Raw genomic sequence first — 15,824 nt, 5'->3', positions numbered from 1 at the left:
AAGGTCACTGGAGGTGTCCCCAGGGTCTGCCGTGTCCTGATCCAACACTGGCAGCTGCTCACAAGAAGCTTCTTCAAACCACTCCTGATCCCAGGGATCGGTATTTCTTAGCTAGGCTGGTCCCACACAGGAGGCAATGAAAGAGCGATAAAGCCCTGGGCGCCAGCCAGTGTGAAATGGATGCAGGACAAGGTGCTAGGAAAAGCAAGACTCAAAGGAAAGGAAACCAAGCTACAAATGGATGAGGAATCCAGCCAGGATGCTCACTGTATCAAAAGCATGGCTGGTGTGTGCCCAACACATCCCACAAGACATCAGGGCAGACCAGCTGCCCCGACAGAGGCGCGCTCACCTTCTCCAGCTCTTCCATGTTGCAGATCATGTGGGCGCAGGTGGTGAAGATCTCCACGGCTCGGGAGCGGGTTCGGATCCCGTACACCTGGGGGCGAAGTGCAGCGAGCACGTGAGTGACCCACCTGTGATCACCCAGCCTTGACACGGGACTGGATCCCCGAGACACGAGATGTCTACCACTCCTGTCCAGGGGACAGATTTATTTAATCCACAGAATAGAAGCCACCACAATGTGAGAACTTACTAGAATCAGCCTTGTATAAAGGCCTCTGTGGGCTAATCTGACTGAAAACGTGAAGCTGGGTGCGCCTCGGAACCCCGACACAGTCAGTGGAGTGCTTCCCAAACACAGCCCCCGGCTAGGGAAGGGGGGGAGCAGCAAGGCTGAAACACCCTCCAGTGGGCAGCCACCAGCCAGCACACACAGCAAGGCTGAAACACCCTCCAGCGGGCAGCCACCAGCCCAGCACACACAGCAAGGCTGAAACACCCTCCAGCGGGCAGCCACCAGCCCAGCACACACAGCAAGGCTGAAACACCCTCCAGCGGGCAGCCACCAGCCCAGCACACACAGCAAGGCTGAAACACCCTCCAGCGGGCAGCCACCAGCCCAGCACACACAGCAAGGCTGAAACACCCTCCAGCGGGCAGCCACCAGCCCAGCACACACAGCAAGGCCCGCGGGTGCAGTGCGGGAGACTGCCCGACACGCGGCTGGGCGGCCCCACAGGGGCCTGGGCAGCCCCGTGGCAGCAGCGTGGAGCTCCGGCAGCCCTCCGCTCTCCCCCAAGAGGCCTGGCCTCCCAGTCGCAAGGGAAGGGGCCGAGGCTCATTCGATGCAGCCCTCGGTCAGCTCCTGCCTTCAGGTCTGGGATCAGCAGCAGACACAACAGGCTGCTGGGAGCCCAGGTCGCTCTCGGCAACGCGAGACCCTACCTCAGCCATGGTGAAGATCTTGTACATCTCTGGGAGGATGACGGGTGCAACCAGCGGCATCTGTGTGTCAGTGACTTCTCGAGTGAATTCTACAGAGAAGAAAGCAGGCAGTAAAAGTAACACTGCTTCATACACACATTCATGTGACGACTGCTGAACTACTTCAGGGAGCATGCAGGGAAAGACACTGGCCAGGAGCCCTACCCTGGGGTAGGGAAGCGGTTGAATTACTTGCTAGAAGGGACAGAGGACACTGCAGCAATAGAGGAGCGCACACGAGACTGCGGGGGCCCCGCGGTCACCGGGGAGAACCTGGAATCAGCCCAGGGTGTGCCCCGTGCGGTGCCGCGCCTCGGTTCCGCCTTCAGTGCCCGCCCCCTGAAGCCACCGTGACGCACGTGGCTTCCACTCCAGCCTGCACATGGGGACAGCGTCGACTGACCAAGGTCAGGCTGCTGCTCAGAGGAAGAGCAAGGGGTCGCTACCCCGTCAGTCTGGCCATGGAATGACACTTTCCCTTCACGTCCAAAACCTCACGAGGCACCGAGACAGCAAGCTGAGCTCAGAAATGCGTCACCAAACGTGGACCACAGGCCCCGAGCCCGCGTTCGCTCACTTGTCTGCTGCTTAACCAACTGCATTTTGTACTCTGACGCTCATTCTTCAGTTTACCACTCTTCACATAGTTAAGTCCAAAATAAGTTTTCTGAAGTCACTCATCAAGTCAGACAGAGTGCAGGATGCCAGCAGCTGCGTCTCCAAAGTGCTTTGAGATGGAAGAGGGCGCCGAGGCCTGTGTGTCAGCAGCCTCAGCGTGACAGCTGGGCTTGAGCTGCCTCCTACCATCAGCCTTGGTTCTCGCAGATGAACGGTTAGTTTAACAGGAAGCCTTGCTAAACCAGGCAGACAGAACAGGGCCCTGCACAGCCGCGATGAGCCCCTTCTCCTCCTGGTCTCCTGCCCACACATGGCGCCGTGCCCTGCGTGCGCGCCTGAGCGGCCCCTGGAGTGCAATCCAGCCTCATGGAGCAGCTCCCTGGTGCGAGGTGGCCGCTCTCCACCCACGTCCGCCGCCTCCAGTACAGGCGCGCGCCCTGTCAGCTCCTTCCCTGCAGCCGAGTGCAGAGTCATCTCCCCGAGTCACACACAGCAAGGACTCTGCAGCAGGACAACGCTGGGGACAGGGACAGGTACCTTTCCTCCAGGTTTTACAGGAGGAAGCTGAACTTTGTATTGGCAGACAGGGAAGGAATAGGCTTCCTTTCCTTAGCAGAAAATAGATCTGTTAGTTGATATTCTGGCAGCACGAGGTTGTGAATAGAGAGTCCTGGAAAGCTCAGCCCACAGAAGGGTCTGAGAGGTCACCTGAGAAGCAGAGCCGTGAGCAGACGTGCGAGTCTGGGCAGGAGCGTGTGCCTTTCTCAGCAGGGGGCTGCACGCGCCACAGCACACATCACAGGTGATCAGCACAAGCACATCCAGCTGGGCGGGCGACAAGGCGGGCCGCATGGGAGGAGGGGGTGTGAGACCAAACGAGAGGAGGGACTGCTTTTGGACGCAGAACTGGTATAACCAACAATATTAGACCGCTGCTGTTGTTCAGTTGCTCATTCGTGTCCAACTCTGCAACTCCACAGCCTGTACCACTCCAGGCTTCCCTGTCCACCACCTCCCAGAGCGTGCTCAAACTCAGTACTAGATGGACTCATAAAATTGGGCCCCGATGCCAAGTTTAATAAATCAAGACCCACAGAAACGCCCTTCCTAACTAGGTGAGAATACATGTCAGGTGAGCTGGCAGATGCTGGAGGAGAAAAGGTATGAAACGTTGTATAAACAGAAGGAACCATGCTTTCTGACACATCAACCACCAGCGGCTAAGGTCCACACAAGTATTCCCTGAATGCAAAGCAGAGCAGGAGAGAGGAAGCACGGCAGGATCTGCAGAGACTGGGAGACTCCGGCCGTGGGGCGGTACTTAAGAGCAGGTCTTTGAGGGACTGACAGACCACCCATGCTTAGAAGAGCTCCTCACCAAACCTCCTTGGACTAAAAGTTAAAGTATTTTTCTCAACTGCTCAGAACAGAAAGAAAAGACACCAAAGATTACATATTTTCTAAGCTGGCCAAAGGAAGGTCTTGATTATATCGTGTGACTGTTATTTTCTTTCCATATTTCCATAAAACTTGACTATTCTTATCTTTACATTGAACTACGTGGAGAACACTGTATAATGATGATGATGATCACATCAGCTGCCACCTCCTGCAAACCCGTCATACTGGCACCAGACACCTGACCCAGATGAGCTCACCGAGGCCACCAGTAGCTCCCGCCAGGTGGATGGCAACATCACCCGGGCTTTACACACCAGGAAACTCAGGTTCAAGAGACGAGCAGGTCGGGTCAAGGTACAGCCAGACTGCGGACTGCAGTCTGCAGGCCAGACCACCACACGCGGCCCTCTCCCGAGGGGGAGGGTCCCTGATGTGGGAGGGCAGCGTGGAGGCGAGAGCGGGAAGAGCGGGGTGCGCGTGGGGTCCGAGGCCGTAGGCCAGGGCATGGTGCCAATACCTGTCAGCACCCGCATGGCACCATGGACGGCGTTCACGTCTCCGCTCACCAGCATCTCCATGAGCAGGTTGAAGAGCTGCGGCCAGGCCTCGGGCCAGTCCCAGTGCGCAATGGCCGACACCGCATAGGCCACGCTGGAGCGCACCTTGCTTATGGACTCCCTCAGGCCGTTGGGCAACAGCTCCCGGATGACGATCTTTGCCTGGAGAGGAGAGAAGCCACCTGCATCAGACCAGGGTGTAAGAGAGCAGCAGGTCGCTACCCAGTTCAGGTGCTGGAAAAGCAATGTGGGCAGGACACTGCATAACTGTGCAGACTCCACAAATACTTCACCCAGAGCTCACCCACGGTCTCCAAACTCACGCTGTCCATTACAGGAACCACCAGGTACAGGTGGTCATTTAAAGTAATGAAAACTAAATGAAACTCAAAACTGAGCTTGTCAGCTGCCTGAGCCCCATCTGAAGCGCTCGGCACCATGAGTGGAGAGCAGCTGTCCCAGACGGCACACAGAACACTCCCACTGCGACAAGTTCCAAAGGACCTCAGACCTCGAGGCATCATGGGGCCCCAGGACGGCTGCACAGCGCCGGACCGGGGAGGAACGCTACCCCATGCAACCTGCAAACAATTCTCTGAAGGTGGAATTTTAGATATTTAGGAAACTGAACCTCAGAAGTTAGAATACTTTTAGAACACTTCATAGCTAGTAAAAGGCAGGCTGGAACGTGAACCAGGTCCGCCTGGCACTCAAGCCCTCTTATCTGCAGCATGTCGCCCAGAACAGCAGCCGCCAATCTCTCCATCCCCTCCTGCCTGGCCTCGTGACAGCCCCTTCTGCTCAGAGAACGCTGACACCCAGGCTCCTACGACGGCCCCTCAAACCTCCACAGCGAGGCAGATCAAGTGCCTTTCCTCACCCTTTCTGTGGTCTCAGGAGGCCTGAACTTCTCCGACTGGGCACACCAGTGAGTCTCCACGTACTGTTTCAGGACAACTGAGGCCAGCTGTGGAGGAAATGAGCCAGGTGGGAAAGCAGGAAAGCCTTTCTTCATACCCCGCACACGGGGCCAACACACCATCTGAAGCCTGTCCACATCTGGTGCAAAATTCTAAGTTATTTATAAATTGGCCTCACCCTTTTGCTTTCCCATAAGAAAGTTTTACCACCCAGTAGAGAGAAGTTACTTGTAAACTGGGCCAGTCAGTCTTGACCTACCTGACGGATCGCCAGTGCCCCCTGGGGATCGACGGTCAACTCTGCCAGGTGGACACCGAATTCTGGAAGAGAAAATGCCACTGTGAGTCTAAGGGCACCCAGGAAAACCACAGTGGTTTACTGAGCTCTAACCCTGATGCCAACAAGAAAGATCTCAGAGAAGAGTCTGATTCGGTGCCTCCAGAAGTGCTAGTGACTGCTCAGACTAACTCCTCTAAGAAAGAGGAGCAGGGAGCCTGCAGCGTGGGGGTGGCTCACCATGAACAGTCCCAGCACCTCTCACTCCCCCTGTCACTGCATGCTGTCTTGCCCTTCAAGGTGGCAATACATGCAGCGTCTAATCGAAAACTGGTGCTACCTAACCCCAAAGAAAACTTAAAAGCTGAGACTTTAGGAGTTGCCCAGATCTACACCATCAGGTAAAAGATGATCAAGTTTAAGAAAATATGGTCTTAACAGGTTTAGTCCTAAAAACACAACTGTTACAAGCCAACAGTTTCTAATAAGCAAAGTAAGTGGTAATTTCAAAATGCATAATGGGAGCTTCCTTGGTGGTACTGTGGGTAAGAATCCTCCTCTCCACACAGGGGACATGGTCTGGATCCCTGGTCTAGAAGACCCCATGTGCCACGGGCTGCCCAACAAGAGATGCCACTGAAATGAGAAGCCCGAGCACTACAACCAGGAAAGGCCACGCAGCCACGGACACCCAGCACACACACAAGTGCACACACACACACACACACACACACACACACATGAGCATACGGGGATGCTGCGTGCACAACCAGGAAGGCTGCGTGGCCACAGAGACCCAGCACACACGTGCACGTGCGTGCGCACGCACACACACACACACGCACACACACACACACACACACAAGCATATGGGGAGGCTGCACTCTCACTCCCAAATTCAAATTTAGATCCTTCAATGCCATCCCTGCCAAAATTCCAATGACTGTCCTGTAGAGATAGAAAAACCCATCCTAAATTTCATATGGAATCTCAAAGGATCCCAAGTAGCCAAAACAATCTTGAAAAAGAAGACCTGAACTAGAGGATTCACACGTCCCAACTTCAAAACTTAACTACAAATCTACAGCAATCAACACAGTGTGGTAGTGGTACAGAGACAGTCATGCAGATCGACAGGACAGATCGCTCGGTATGGAAAGCGCAGTCTGGTCAACACTGGGCGCTAGGACAACTGGATACCCATGTGCGGAAGGATTAACCTGACCCTCACCTCATACCACACACAAAAATTAACTCAAAATGGCTCAAGAACAGGGGGCGTGTGGGATCTTAGTTCCCCAACCAGGGACTGAACTCAGGCCCCCTGTATTGAGAGTGTAGAGTATTCACCAATGGACCACCAGAGAAGTCTCCTGGTCTGAGAACGTCTTAATTCTTCAGCTTTAAAGGTTAACTTGGTGGATGCAGAATTCTAGGCAGGTAATATATTCTCTATGATCACATTCAATATTTCACTCCACTCCTCTCCTGCTTGTATGGCTTCTGAAGGGCAGTCCAACGTAGCTGTTAATTCTTGTTCCCCCACAAGTAAGGTACTGTTTTCCTCTGACTCCTTTTTTTTTTCCCTCTGACTCCTTTTAAAATCGTCTCTTTCTCTTGGTTTTCTGCAGTTTGAATACGCTAGGCACAGCTGTACTTTAGTCTTGCTGGTTCTAACTTGTGTCAAACTAAAATTTTAAGGTAGTCAAATTTATCAATCTTTTTGCTGCCTTTGGATTTTGAGCTGTGGTTAGAAAGCCTTTCTTTATGCCAAAGATAAAGAAAAATTTGTCCATATTTCCTTCTACATTTTTTATGGCTTCTTCTTAAACATTTAGGTTCTGAATCCCTTTGCCACTTATTCTTTGCATGGTATGAGAATGGATCCAATCCCAAGAGGCTCCCCACGCAGCCGTCCCAGCACCTTTACTGAAGGTCTGTCCTCACCGCAATGTTTTGAGATGCCACCTTTATCAACACTAAACTTCCACAGTTACTCGTGTCTGTTTCTAGACTTTCTGTTTTATTCCGCAGTTCTATTTGTCTGTTTGTGTGCCAGTGCCGTGCTGTTTGTTTCAATAATAGAGGCTTTAGGTAAGGTTTCAGTGTCTGCTAGAACTAACTTCTCTTCTATTTGTTGCCTTTGGTGTTTTGGGAGCTACTCCTTCCAAGCTTACTTTTCGGTGACCTTCAGAATCAACCCGTCTCACTCGTCTAGAATGCAGCGCCGTCCTATCCAAGGACAGCTCACAGTCCCATTTGTTCATGCCTGCTTTTAAACCTTTTGGGAATGTTTAAAGTTGCCCCAATAGGTTTCTGCATAGTTCCTGTTCATTTCACTCCTAAACATTTAATCTTTTTGTTGCTATTGTAAAGGACTTAAAAACAAAACAAAACCACTACTATATCCTCTAGCCTTTTACTGTTTGTGTATATGAAGGCTACTGATTCTGTATTTTAACTTTTCTTGTATCTTTTATTTATGCTACCTTACTGGATTCTTACGCATTCTTATTACACTCTTATTTTAATCTACAATTACTGATACAATCCTATGGCGCTTAAGTTTCACTCAGGAAAGGAGAGTTTTGCAAGACTAAAAAAGTCGCCACATTCTTTCTATAGCAGTTAGTAAGTTATTAAATCACAAACAGTTCAAATCTGCAGAACTACCTCCAAAGATACTGAAGTCCATTCTAATTCTTAGGGTTAATCTGGCTAGTTCAGTCTCTGTTAAATTTTATAAAACCCATTTTTAATAGAATAAACAATAGGTCCCTACAACCCAAAGATATGGGAGTCAACTTTCCCAATGGACTAACATAGGTGAGTCAGACTGCTTGGATACTGACCAAAGCTCAAGCTGAGTGAGAGAAAAGCCTTCTGAAGCGCATGTGTGAAACCCACGGAAGGGGGAGAGGGGAAAGGACGCCTCTTAGGGCCCCCACACGCCCTCTGGCCTCAGATCTTCGGTATGACAACGGGTGCTAACTTGAAGGCTCCAAGTTGGCTAAGAAGCTCAGGATTCTCTCCCCTGAACCCTGTCAGCTGATCCTGATGAGCCTATGTGAAGTCCTTCAGAAAGTCTATAACACACTCATAAATTACCTAGGACACACACTGTTTTCTTTTAAGGCATCATTTCAACAATTTTTGCATGGACCACTCCGATACGGATATTAATGTTCCTGCCAAAAGTACAAGGTCTGGATCATCACTACAGGGACAAACGAGATCAAGATAAACAAAATCTTTAACCACAAGGTGTGAAAAAGAAAGATACTGAGGCATAATATAGGACATTTTTGAGAAAGACTTGAAACTTGAGTGGAGACTATAAAGCTTAAGCCGATCTGAATAATTACCTCCCAATGCAAGGACAGATAGTGGTGGAGAGCTCACACCGAGGCTCCCAGAAGCGTGAAGGAACCAGGCCTTCCCCACCAGCCCACCCTGCACCATCAGAAGAGTCGTTACTGCAGGAAGACCCGGCGGGCTCTCCACAGGGGTCCTTTCTCATCAACCCGAGAACCTCCACGTCCACTCTTTTTAAAGAAGAGCTTTGTGTGAACACTTGTTTTCCATCCAAGGCCATGAGGAGGTGGCAGTCTGGTGAGGGTCACAGTAACCGGGAGCTCTTCATTCAAACGTAATCTTTAAATTCATCTTGTTCTGGAACCTATCAAAGATCACACCCCAATTTCCACCACCATGCCTCACACATCACTGGGACTGCAATAAAAGATGGTGAGAGGAAGAGACCATGAGAAGATTAAGATCCATGTGGGGGCCCAAAAACCTACATCAGCCGGGGGATTTGTACCTACAACCCGGTTCTATGGCGGATTTTGTCTGAAAGTTTATTTCCACCACAGAGGAAAGAGGCTTGAAAGTTCAAAAATATGACTCTCTGCTCAAAAGCTTTAATGGAAATCAAAATCTTCAAAGAGTATCACCTAAGGACAAATCTTTAAAACAGAATGGATAAACAGAATAGATTTTCTTCACTACAGGCTCCCAGAATTTCAAAGACAGTGACATGATCAACTTTGGTTTGGAAACCCCCAAAATTCAAAGACAAAGAGCTCATATGCACTAGGTTAAAGGGGGATATAAGAGGGAAGATAGCAATTTTATTTAACCTAATGTATTCTAGACTATACACCCATCATATATATAGGCTATCTGTCACAATAGAGGAGTTTCATACCATAAGATTTAATTTTATTTCCAGTAAATTTTAATTTACTTAAAAAATCGTAAGTGTGACAAGATAGGACAAGTGGTGCTCTGCAGATGGTGACCTCTGTGCTCTATAAAAAGTAACACACAGGATGAAATGCCAGGAAGAAACCCTCAAGCTCTCTGACTTTAAATCTTATCAATACCACTGCCTTATCCACTGGTGACTTCTGTGAAGTAGGAAAAAATCCTATTTACAGATATTCACTTAACAGAGATCATATAGTAGTTTTTGATGCAATATAACTATGTAAATCCATAAAGAAAAAAGTGTTTTTATTTTAGTGTGTGTTGGGGGATTTTCAGTTTTGCTGAAATTAACGTAATTTCTCCAGAAAGCATGAGAACACCTGACTAACTCACTCTGGGATGATTAAGGCGGGGAAAATACAAGAGACACAGACAGCCATCGCTTGCTTACTTTGTCTTGCTTGAAAACGACAAATACAGATTAAAGTAAGATTCAATCTATGAAGTTAAGCCTAAGAGGGACATTCTCAAGCGGGCTATATGAAGTCAGCTTTCTCAAGCCATTTTCCTTAAGAAACTTCATTTCTCTGGTTTCCTCTCCCAACTAACCCTGTGAACCTGGGTTAGCATCAACTCCCAGTGGGGCAGGGTTAACCTCTGACCCGATCCCACATGGCGCGGTCGAACCTCCTCTGGAAGGAGCCTCTCGGCTCTCTCCAAACCACCCTCTGGCCTTTCAGCCTCTGCTGCCCTCCGTGGTTTTCTGTGCTCCCCTTTCTCTCACTTCAACCCACTAGGCAAAAACAGGATCCTTCTACAACTTGGCTTAGAAGGGAAGCTCCAAGGACAGCATGGAGGAGAAAGGATAAGCTGAGAAATACAAGCTTCTGGTCTCAAGGGCCAACTGGAGACTTGAGGCTGGACGGTCAGGAAAGCTCCTGCACCAAGAACTGGGGACCAGCCTGTCTGGGAAGGACAGAGTCTCTGGGGAAGCCCCCTTTCTCACAGGACTTTCACAAAACCACAGCTGAAAGGAAAAAGAAAACTCCACCACTGGCCTTTTTCCGAGCGCGGCCGCCTTCCGCTGGGCTCAGTGCCCACCACGCGCCCAGGAGTGCGTCTGGGTCCTGGAGGGGCTCCCTTCGCAGCTGACAGTGCTTACGCTACACTGCAAGAGAGCCAGAAAAGCGCCCGTGAGAACCAGGAAGCAGACCTCAGCCCACAGGCTTGTCTCTCGAGGCACCAGAGACAGAGTAACACAGACATCTGGGCAGCATGAGATGCCAGGAAAAGCGAGAGAGAGAATCCCCCTCCCCAGCTCAACACAGCGGTGGTGGGAGGAAAGAAAAAATGTATTTTCTGTGACCTATCTGCTGGGAGCAAGACATAAAAAACTAAGTCAGGGCCAAATGTCTTCATTTCTAACAAACAAAAAGAAATCACTAAAAGAAAAAAATGAGCTAGGCTCTCACGCCACATAAGCAAGTGTGCTGTCCGCCCTGCAGTGCAGGGGGCGCGCGCCTGACCCCTGGTCAGGAAACTAAGAGCCCGCGCGCCACAGAGCAACTAGGCACGCACGCCACAACAAAGATCCCAAATGACAAAATGAAGACCTCGAGGGTGTGACTGAGACCCGACACAGCAAAACAAGTCAGGATCAAAAGAAAGTCTGTACTATGCTGGCCTGGGGAAGCAAAGCTTATGAATGAAAGCAACACACTGCACTGCTCAGGTGATGCTGCACTCAGAGGAGAGGAGACAGCAAAGAAAAGAGGGAAACAACTATGTTCTGAGATATAAAAATAGGTCAAGCATAAATACACCAAAAATAAAGAGCTGACACTCTTAAAAGCCACGATCTTGTTGGAAGTTATACACGCACACAGAGTTCAAAAAGCTGAGTAGAGAACATTAGACTTTGATGTAAGAGACCCTCAACAGTTCACAAACTTTCTTTTATTTTTTTTCAAACTTTCCTTCTTTTAAATGACCAGGTTTATAAGATGTGTGATATGATCCCACCTATTAAATAAAATGGAATCAGAAGAACATTTGAACAGATCAAAAAGACTAATTCTTACTTTATGGAGACAGAACTAAATTCCTACAAACACTGTTGATAAAACACAAAATCGCAACCTTCCTAAGGAAACAAAGGGTACCAATCATCTGCTGGAATTTTACTGTGCAGCCCAGGACCCTCCAAACTCTGAAGTGATAAGTGTCTCAATGCAGGCTGGGAGTGCTGTCTGAAGAAGGTGGCACCATGCCCTCTGTCCATCAGCCCTGTTTACAGGCCTGCACGAGTCAGGAAGGCTTGCTGGGTTCCCTCAGGTTCCCAGTGACTGGGGAGAACAGCAAGCCCAGGGACTCAAGAAAATCACTCCAGCACACCAGGCTGATGGGAACAGCCCGTCTTCATCCTTTCAAAGCTAACCCACTACACAAGTCAGGTGGACCTCTCACACACATACACTTCTTTGGCTTTAAGAGAACAGACTCCAATACTGGAAAATATGGGAACTGGGGGGAGATGAGTTATTTCCTGGAAAATACCTGCTTGCTGGCTGAATGACCCAGATGTACCTTGGGCTCCAGCACCTCAATTTTCCACGATAACTGTTTCTTAAAATCTCCTCTACACCAGACTCTGGCCAGAGCATGACAACCTCTCTCGTCTGTCTACTTAACAGGGACTTTACAACTGACCTGTGTCTTCCCCCCCAAATTAAATGAGATTCTTCCACTTAATCACCAAGACTCGGGGTCATCACTTGGCAGCCAAGGAAGGTAACAGACCTGTTTGTCAAAGGGAACAGACGAGTTAATCTCAAGGATCACCTGGGACCAGTCTCCCAGGCGAAGCAACAATAAATGGCTCATAAAGACAGTGTGGCTATTCGAGGGGTCTAGAAACAACCATGACTGGTTGTCATCCAACCTTGGGCCTCATGGAACCAAAAAAGGATCGAAAGACCACAAATAATAATAGCAACTCCCAGATTTCCCATTAATGCCCACGTTTTAAGGAAGTGTAACTTCTAGGACCAGAAAGCAAGGTTTCTCCTACTAGTATAAAATTAAAACAGGAAGCAACTCCAAAGGAGTGGAAAAGATTCATTCATTTGCAAGAACAGCTGCTTGCCTTGGCCTGCAGGGTGTTCTAACACTGGGAGCAAGGCCCTGCCCGCTTCACCAGGGCAGACAGCTGGCTAAGGCCTGGCTGGGAAACCACGTGCTCTGTTTTCCTTAAAGAACACAACCACGGAAAGGAAATGTGTGAAAATGAGAACATGAGACAGAAGGTACTCTGCACCCAATGACAAAACACAACGTGCCAAACGCCACAAGGAGAAGAAAAGAGAGAAGCAAGGCACTGTATCTGAGGGAGGGAGCGCTACCCTCCATCTCAGAAACAGGTTACTGAAAGGGGTTGCTCTCTCTAGTTTTTACTTAACAGGAATTAGAATATTTAAAAATCTAAATAACCTCGAAAGGGTCCAAAGTACCGTGTTCAACTCCACAGACTCGATAAAGCCCTACACATTACATCCCGAACCTGCGTCTATGCCTTCCTACTGGGTCCCCAGCAGCAGGCAGCTGCACGAAGTCTCGTCACACCTCCAAGCACATTCCCAGTAAGTTATGCGGGGTGTGTGTGTCAATCTATTCCCATCAGTGGCAGAGATCAAATGCGAAAATTCTGCCCTTCTGTTTAGTTTTTCATTTTGAGATCCAAAAAGATGAAGTAAGAGAGCAGAACTGCAAGAAGATCTCAAGATGATGGCTGACTCTGCCTAGATGGGACCGTGGTGCTGGCCATGGCGGAAGGGCCCAGAGCCCAGCTGCTGCCGGACAGCTTTAACAGGAGCCAAGGCTCGCCTTCCCTAGGGGCACCGGCCACCCTGGTACCACCCAGGGAAGGCACCATATCTTCAACATCACTCAAGTAGTAAACTGAATGTGACAAAGTTCCTCTGCTTCTTTCTCTTTCGTACCCAAGGGAGGCAGAGGCGTTGGGGACTAAAGGAACTTCACCCAGGAGGCAGAGGTAACTCCCGTAGGTCAGTCTGCACAGGGCTCTCAAAGCTTTCTCCTTCCCGCCCAGTGGCTGCTCCTCTTACAGGGTCTGACATTTCACAAAACAATGACAGTTAAAACTGGACCTTCAAAATGGTCCTCAACCCGCAAAATTCCAGATCTCAACATATGACCAGTAGAGATAACTTAGTTTTTCAAGAGCTTTCTCATGCTGTGGGAGAATATAACATCAAATTTATGGGAGCTTTGTGTTATTTAAAAAAAAAAACAACCCTCAGTCCATAGGAGGGCCAACTCCCATGGCCAATCTGAGAGGTGCTGGGGCCGTCCTGCTGAGTTCGGGGAGTCCGCAGGTTTGGAGTTTTGCCTACGAAGCCCCGACAGACCAGCCGTGTTCCCGACAGAAAGCCCGAGCGGATTCCCCTCCTCGGGTTTCAGGATCCAATGCTCATTGGAGCGTGGCTGCCCCGGGCCTGCAGAAAGGCCCGCTCGGCAAGAGCTGGCGGACAACATCAAACCAAAGGCTAGTCTCGTCCTCCATCACTCTCGAGCTCCTAGTAGGAGGAGAGGGACAAAGACGCAAAGACAAAGGACGGCCGGCCCCTCCGAACAGTGCCGGCCGATCGGAAGACGGGCGGGGCGGGGAGGAGCCCGCACAGTGACCGACTCCCGGGGACGCGTGCGGAGGCCCCGCCAGGCCCCCGGCGGGCCGCCGCGCCCGGGAGAGCGCCCCCACACCCCAGCCCCCAGTCTCGAGCCCCGGGCTACCCGGAGCCCTCCGCGTCGCCGCCCAGTCCGGCCCTCCAGGCCAGGCCTCCCCGGGCCCAGTCTCCGGCCAGGGCTCGGGCAGCGGCCACCGCGGCCCAGACCCGCCTCCCTCGCGGTGGCCCGCCTCACTCACCCTCCGTCACCTCCAGCACCTTAATCTGCTCCTCAGCGGCCGCCCGCACGTCCTGCACCGGGGACAGAATCCCGGTGAGCGTGTCCACCAGCGCCTCCTTCAGCCCCTGGGCCACCGGCCCCGGCAGCCCCGACGCCGCGCCAGCCGCTGCCGCCGCCGCCATCTTGCTCCGCGCCGCGCGCCCACCCCGCGGCCCGACCCGCCGCCGCCGCCGCCGCCGCCGGACGGCTCCCGCGCGCGGCCAATCCGCAAAGCCGCGCCTGCGCACTGGCCGGCGGGAGCGCGGGGGCGGGCCGCGCCCGAGCCTCCGGAGACAGCGCCGCCTGCCGCGGGAACGAGAACTGCATCGTCTCCACAGGAACCCGACCCGGGTGGCGGAAGAGGGGCGGCCAACGGCCAGTGCGCCGCGTCCGCCGGAGCGCAGCCCTGACTTCCACAGGCACGGATTCCTCAGGTGTAAGACACCACGTCAGAAGAGGGCAGGATGAGGATCTGCGGACAAGGCTTTAGGGAGAGGATCTGGATTAGCGCCTGCTTCAAACAACCTCTTTTGCCCCCAAACAAGCGAGTTTTCCTCTCAGCCCCAGGAATCCAAAGGTCGGGGGAAAGAATCTGAAGCGTCTGGAGTCCATTGGTTTTTTAGGTGGGTGAGTCCAGCCTCAAAGACTGGCTAGGAGAGACTGCCGTGGGAAAGGGCATTCCTTCCAGAGGAAGTGCTTATATGACTATTTGAGAGTAAGCCCTATTAGTTGAGAAACTATAACTTTTTTTCCAAGGAACTTATGGCTGGACCTTAAAGAGGTGGAATAGTGAGTGGTTAATATGGCCATCCTGGGCCGACCGGGGGCAAGTCTCAAGGTGTAGACACTCCTGAAGCCTGGAGGACTGCTGAGAGGGGTTAGCAGTGCAGGGCAGGGGCTGGATCCCTTGTTGGACCAGGAGGGTCAGAGCAAATGGGAACAGGCATTCGTTAGTAAGCGGTTCAGGTTAAGCCCCTTAAAAATGTTTTTAGGAACCACGACTCATTCCCAAGCAGCAAAGGAAACCAGCCATCAGTTCCTAGCCTAGTTCTAAGACTGCGGAGGCTACTCTGGCCACAGGGAGAAGCCACCTCACCTGAGTATTCTTCCGAAAGAATGATTCCTTGATTACTTACATTGAGAAGAGCTCTAAACCCATTTGCCACCTCCTGTTAGAGGGCAGAACCCACTCCATCCTTCTTGCCTGGAGAATCCCATGGACAGAGGAGCCCAGTGGACTACAGTCCATGGGGTCGCAAAGAGGCAGACACGACTTAGCGACTAAACCACCACCATTAGAGGCAGAGGTGGCTTGTGTCACCAGCACAATTTTGTAGGGGAAAGATATCCATTTGGAAGCTGCAATTCCCCAGTAAGAAAGAGGCTGTTCTTTCAGTGGCCAGGAAAGGCAGAATTCCATTAGAATAGCCTCTTTTCTCAGACATCATGTCACTTTTACTCCAAGAAGAAAACTTAGGCAAGTCCAGAGGGTGGTATGCTTTCAAACATCGTGGCAGTGGATGGAGAATTCCAGAGCCTCGACGTCTG

General features: G+C 51.1%; 1 protein-coding gene across 4 annotated transcripts in view; it reads right to left on the bottom strand.

The window, feature by feature from the left end:
- The window catches only part of IPO9 (importin 9), a 36,820-nt gene extending 22,357 nt beyond the window's left edge, over positions 1-14,463 (bottom strand). For 3 of the 4 annotated variants that reach the window (XM_070473781.1, XM_070473780.1, XM_070473782.1), the window contains exons 1-6: positions 14,257-14,463; positions 5,085-5,146; positions 4,786-4,872; positions 3,866-4,067; positions 1,291-1,379; positions 353-439 (exon numbers count right to left, since the gene is read on the bottom strand). In XM_070473781.1, the coding sequence (XP_070329882.1) occupies positions 353-439; positions 1,291-1,379; positions 3,866-4,067; positions 4,786-4,872; positions 5,085-5,146; positions 14,257-14,419 (690 nt within the window). In that variant the 5' untranslated portion in view covers positions 14,420-14,463. The remainder of the gene's footprint in view (positions 1-352; positions 440-1,290; positions 1,380-3,865; positions 4,068-4,785; positions 4,873-5,084; positions 5,147-14,256) is intronic. The other variant, XM_070473783.1, reaches the window with a different exon arrangement.
- Between the last annotated feature and the right edge of the window lie 1,361 nt (positions 14,464-15,824).

The sequence above is a fragment of the Odocoileus virginianus genome, chromosome 11, assembly GCF_023699985.2.
Source record: "Odocoileus virginianus isolate 20LAN1187 ecotype Illinois chromosome 11, Ovbor_1.2, whole genome shotgun sequence".
Lineage (NCBI taxonomy): Eukaryota > Metazoa > Chordata > Mammalia > Artiodactyla > Cervidae > Odocoileus > Odocoileus virginianus.
This window is presented reverse-complemented; position numbering and strand designations above follow the sequence as displayed.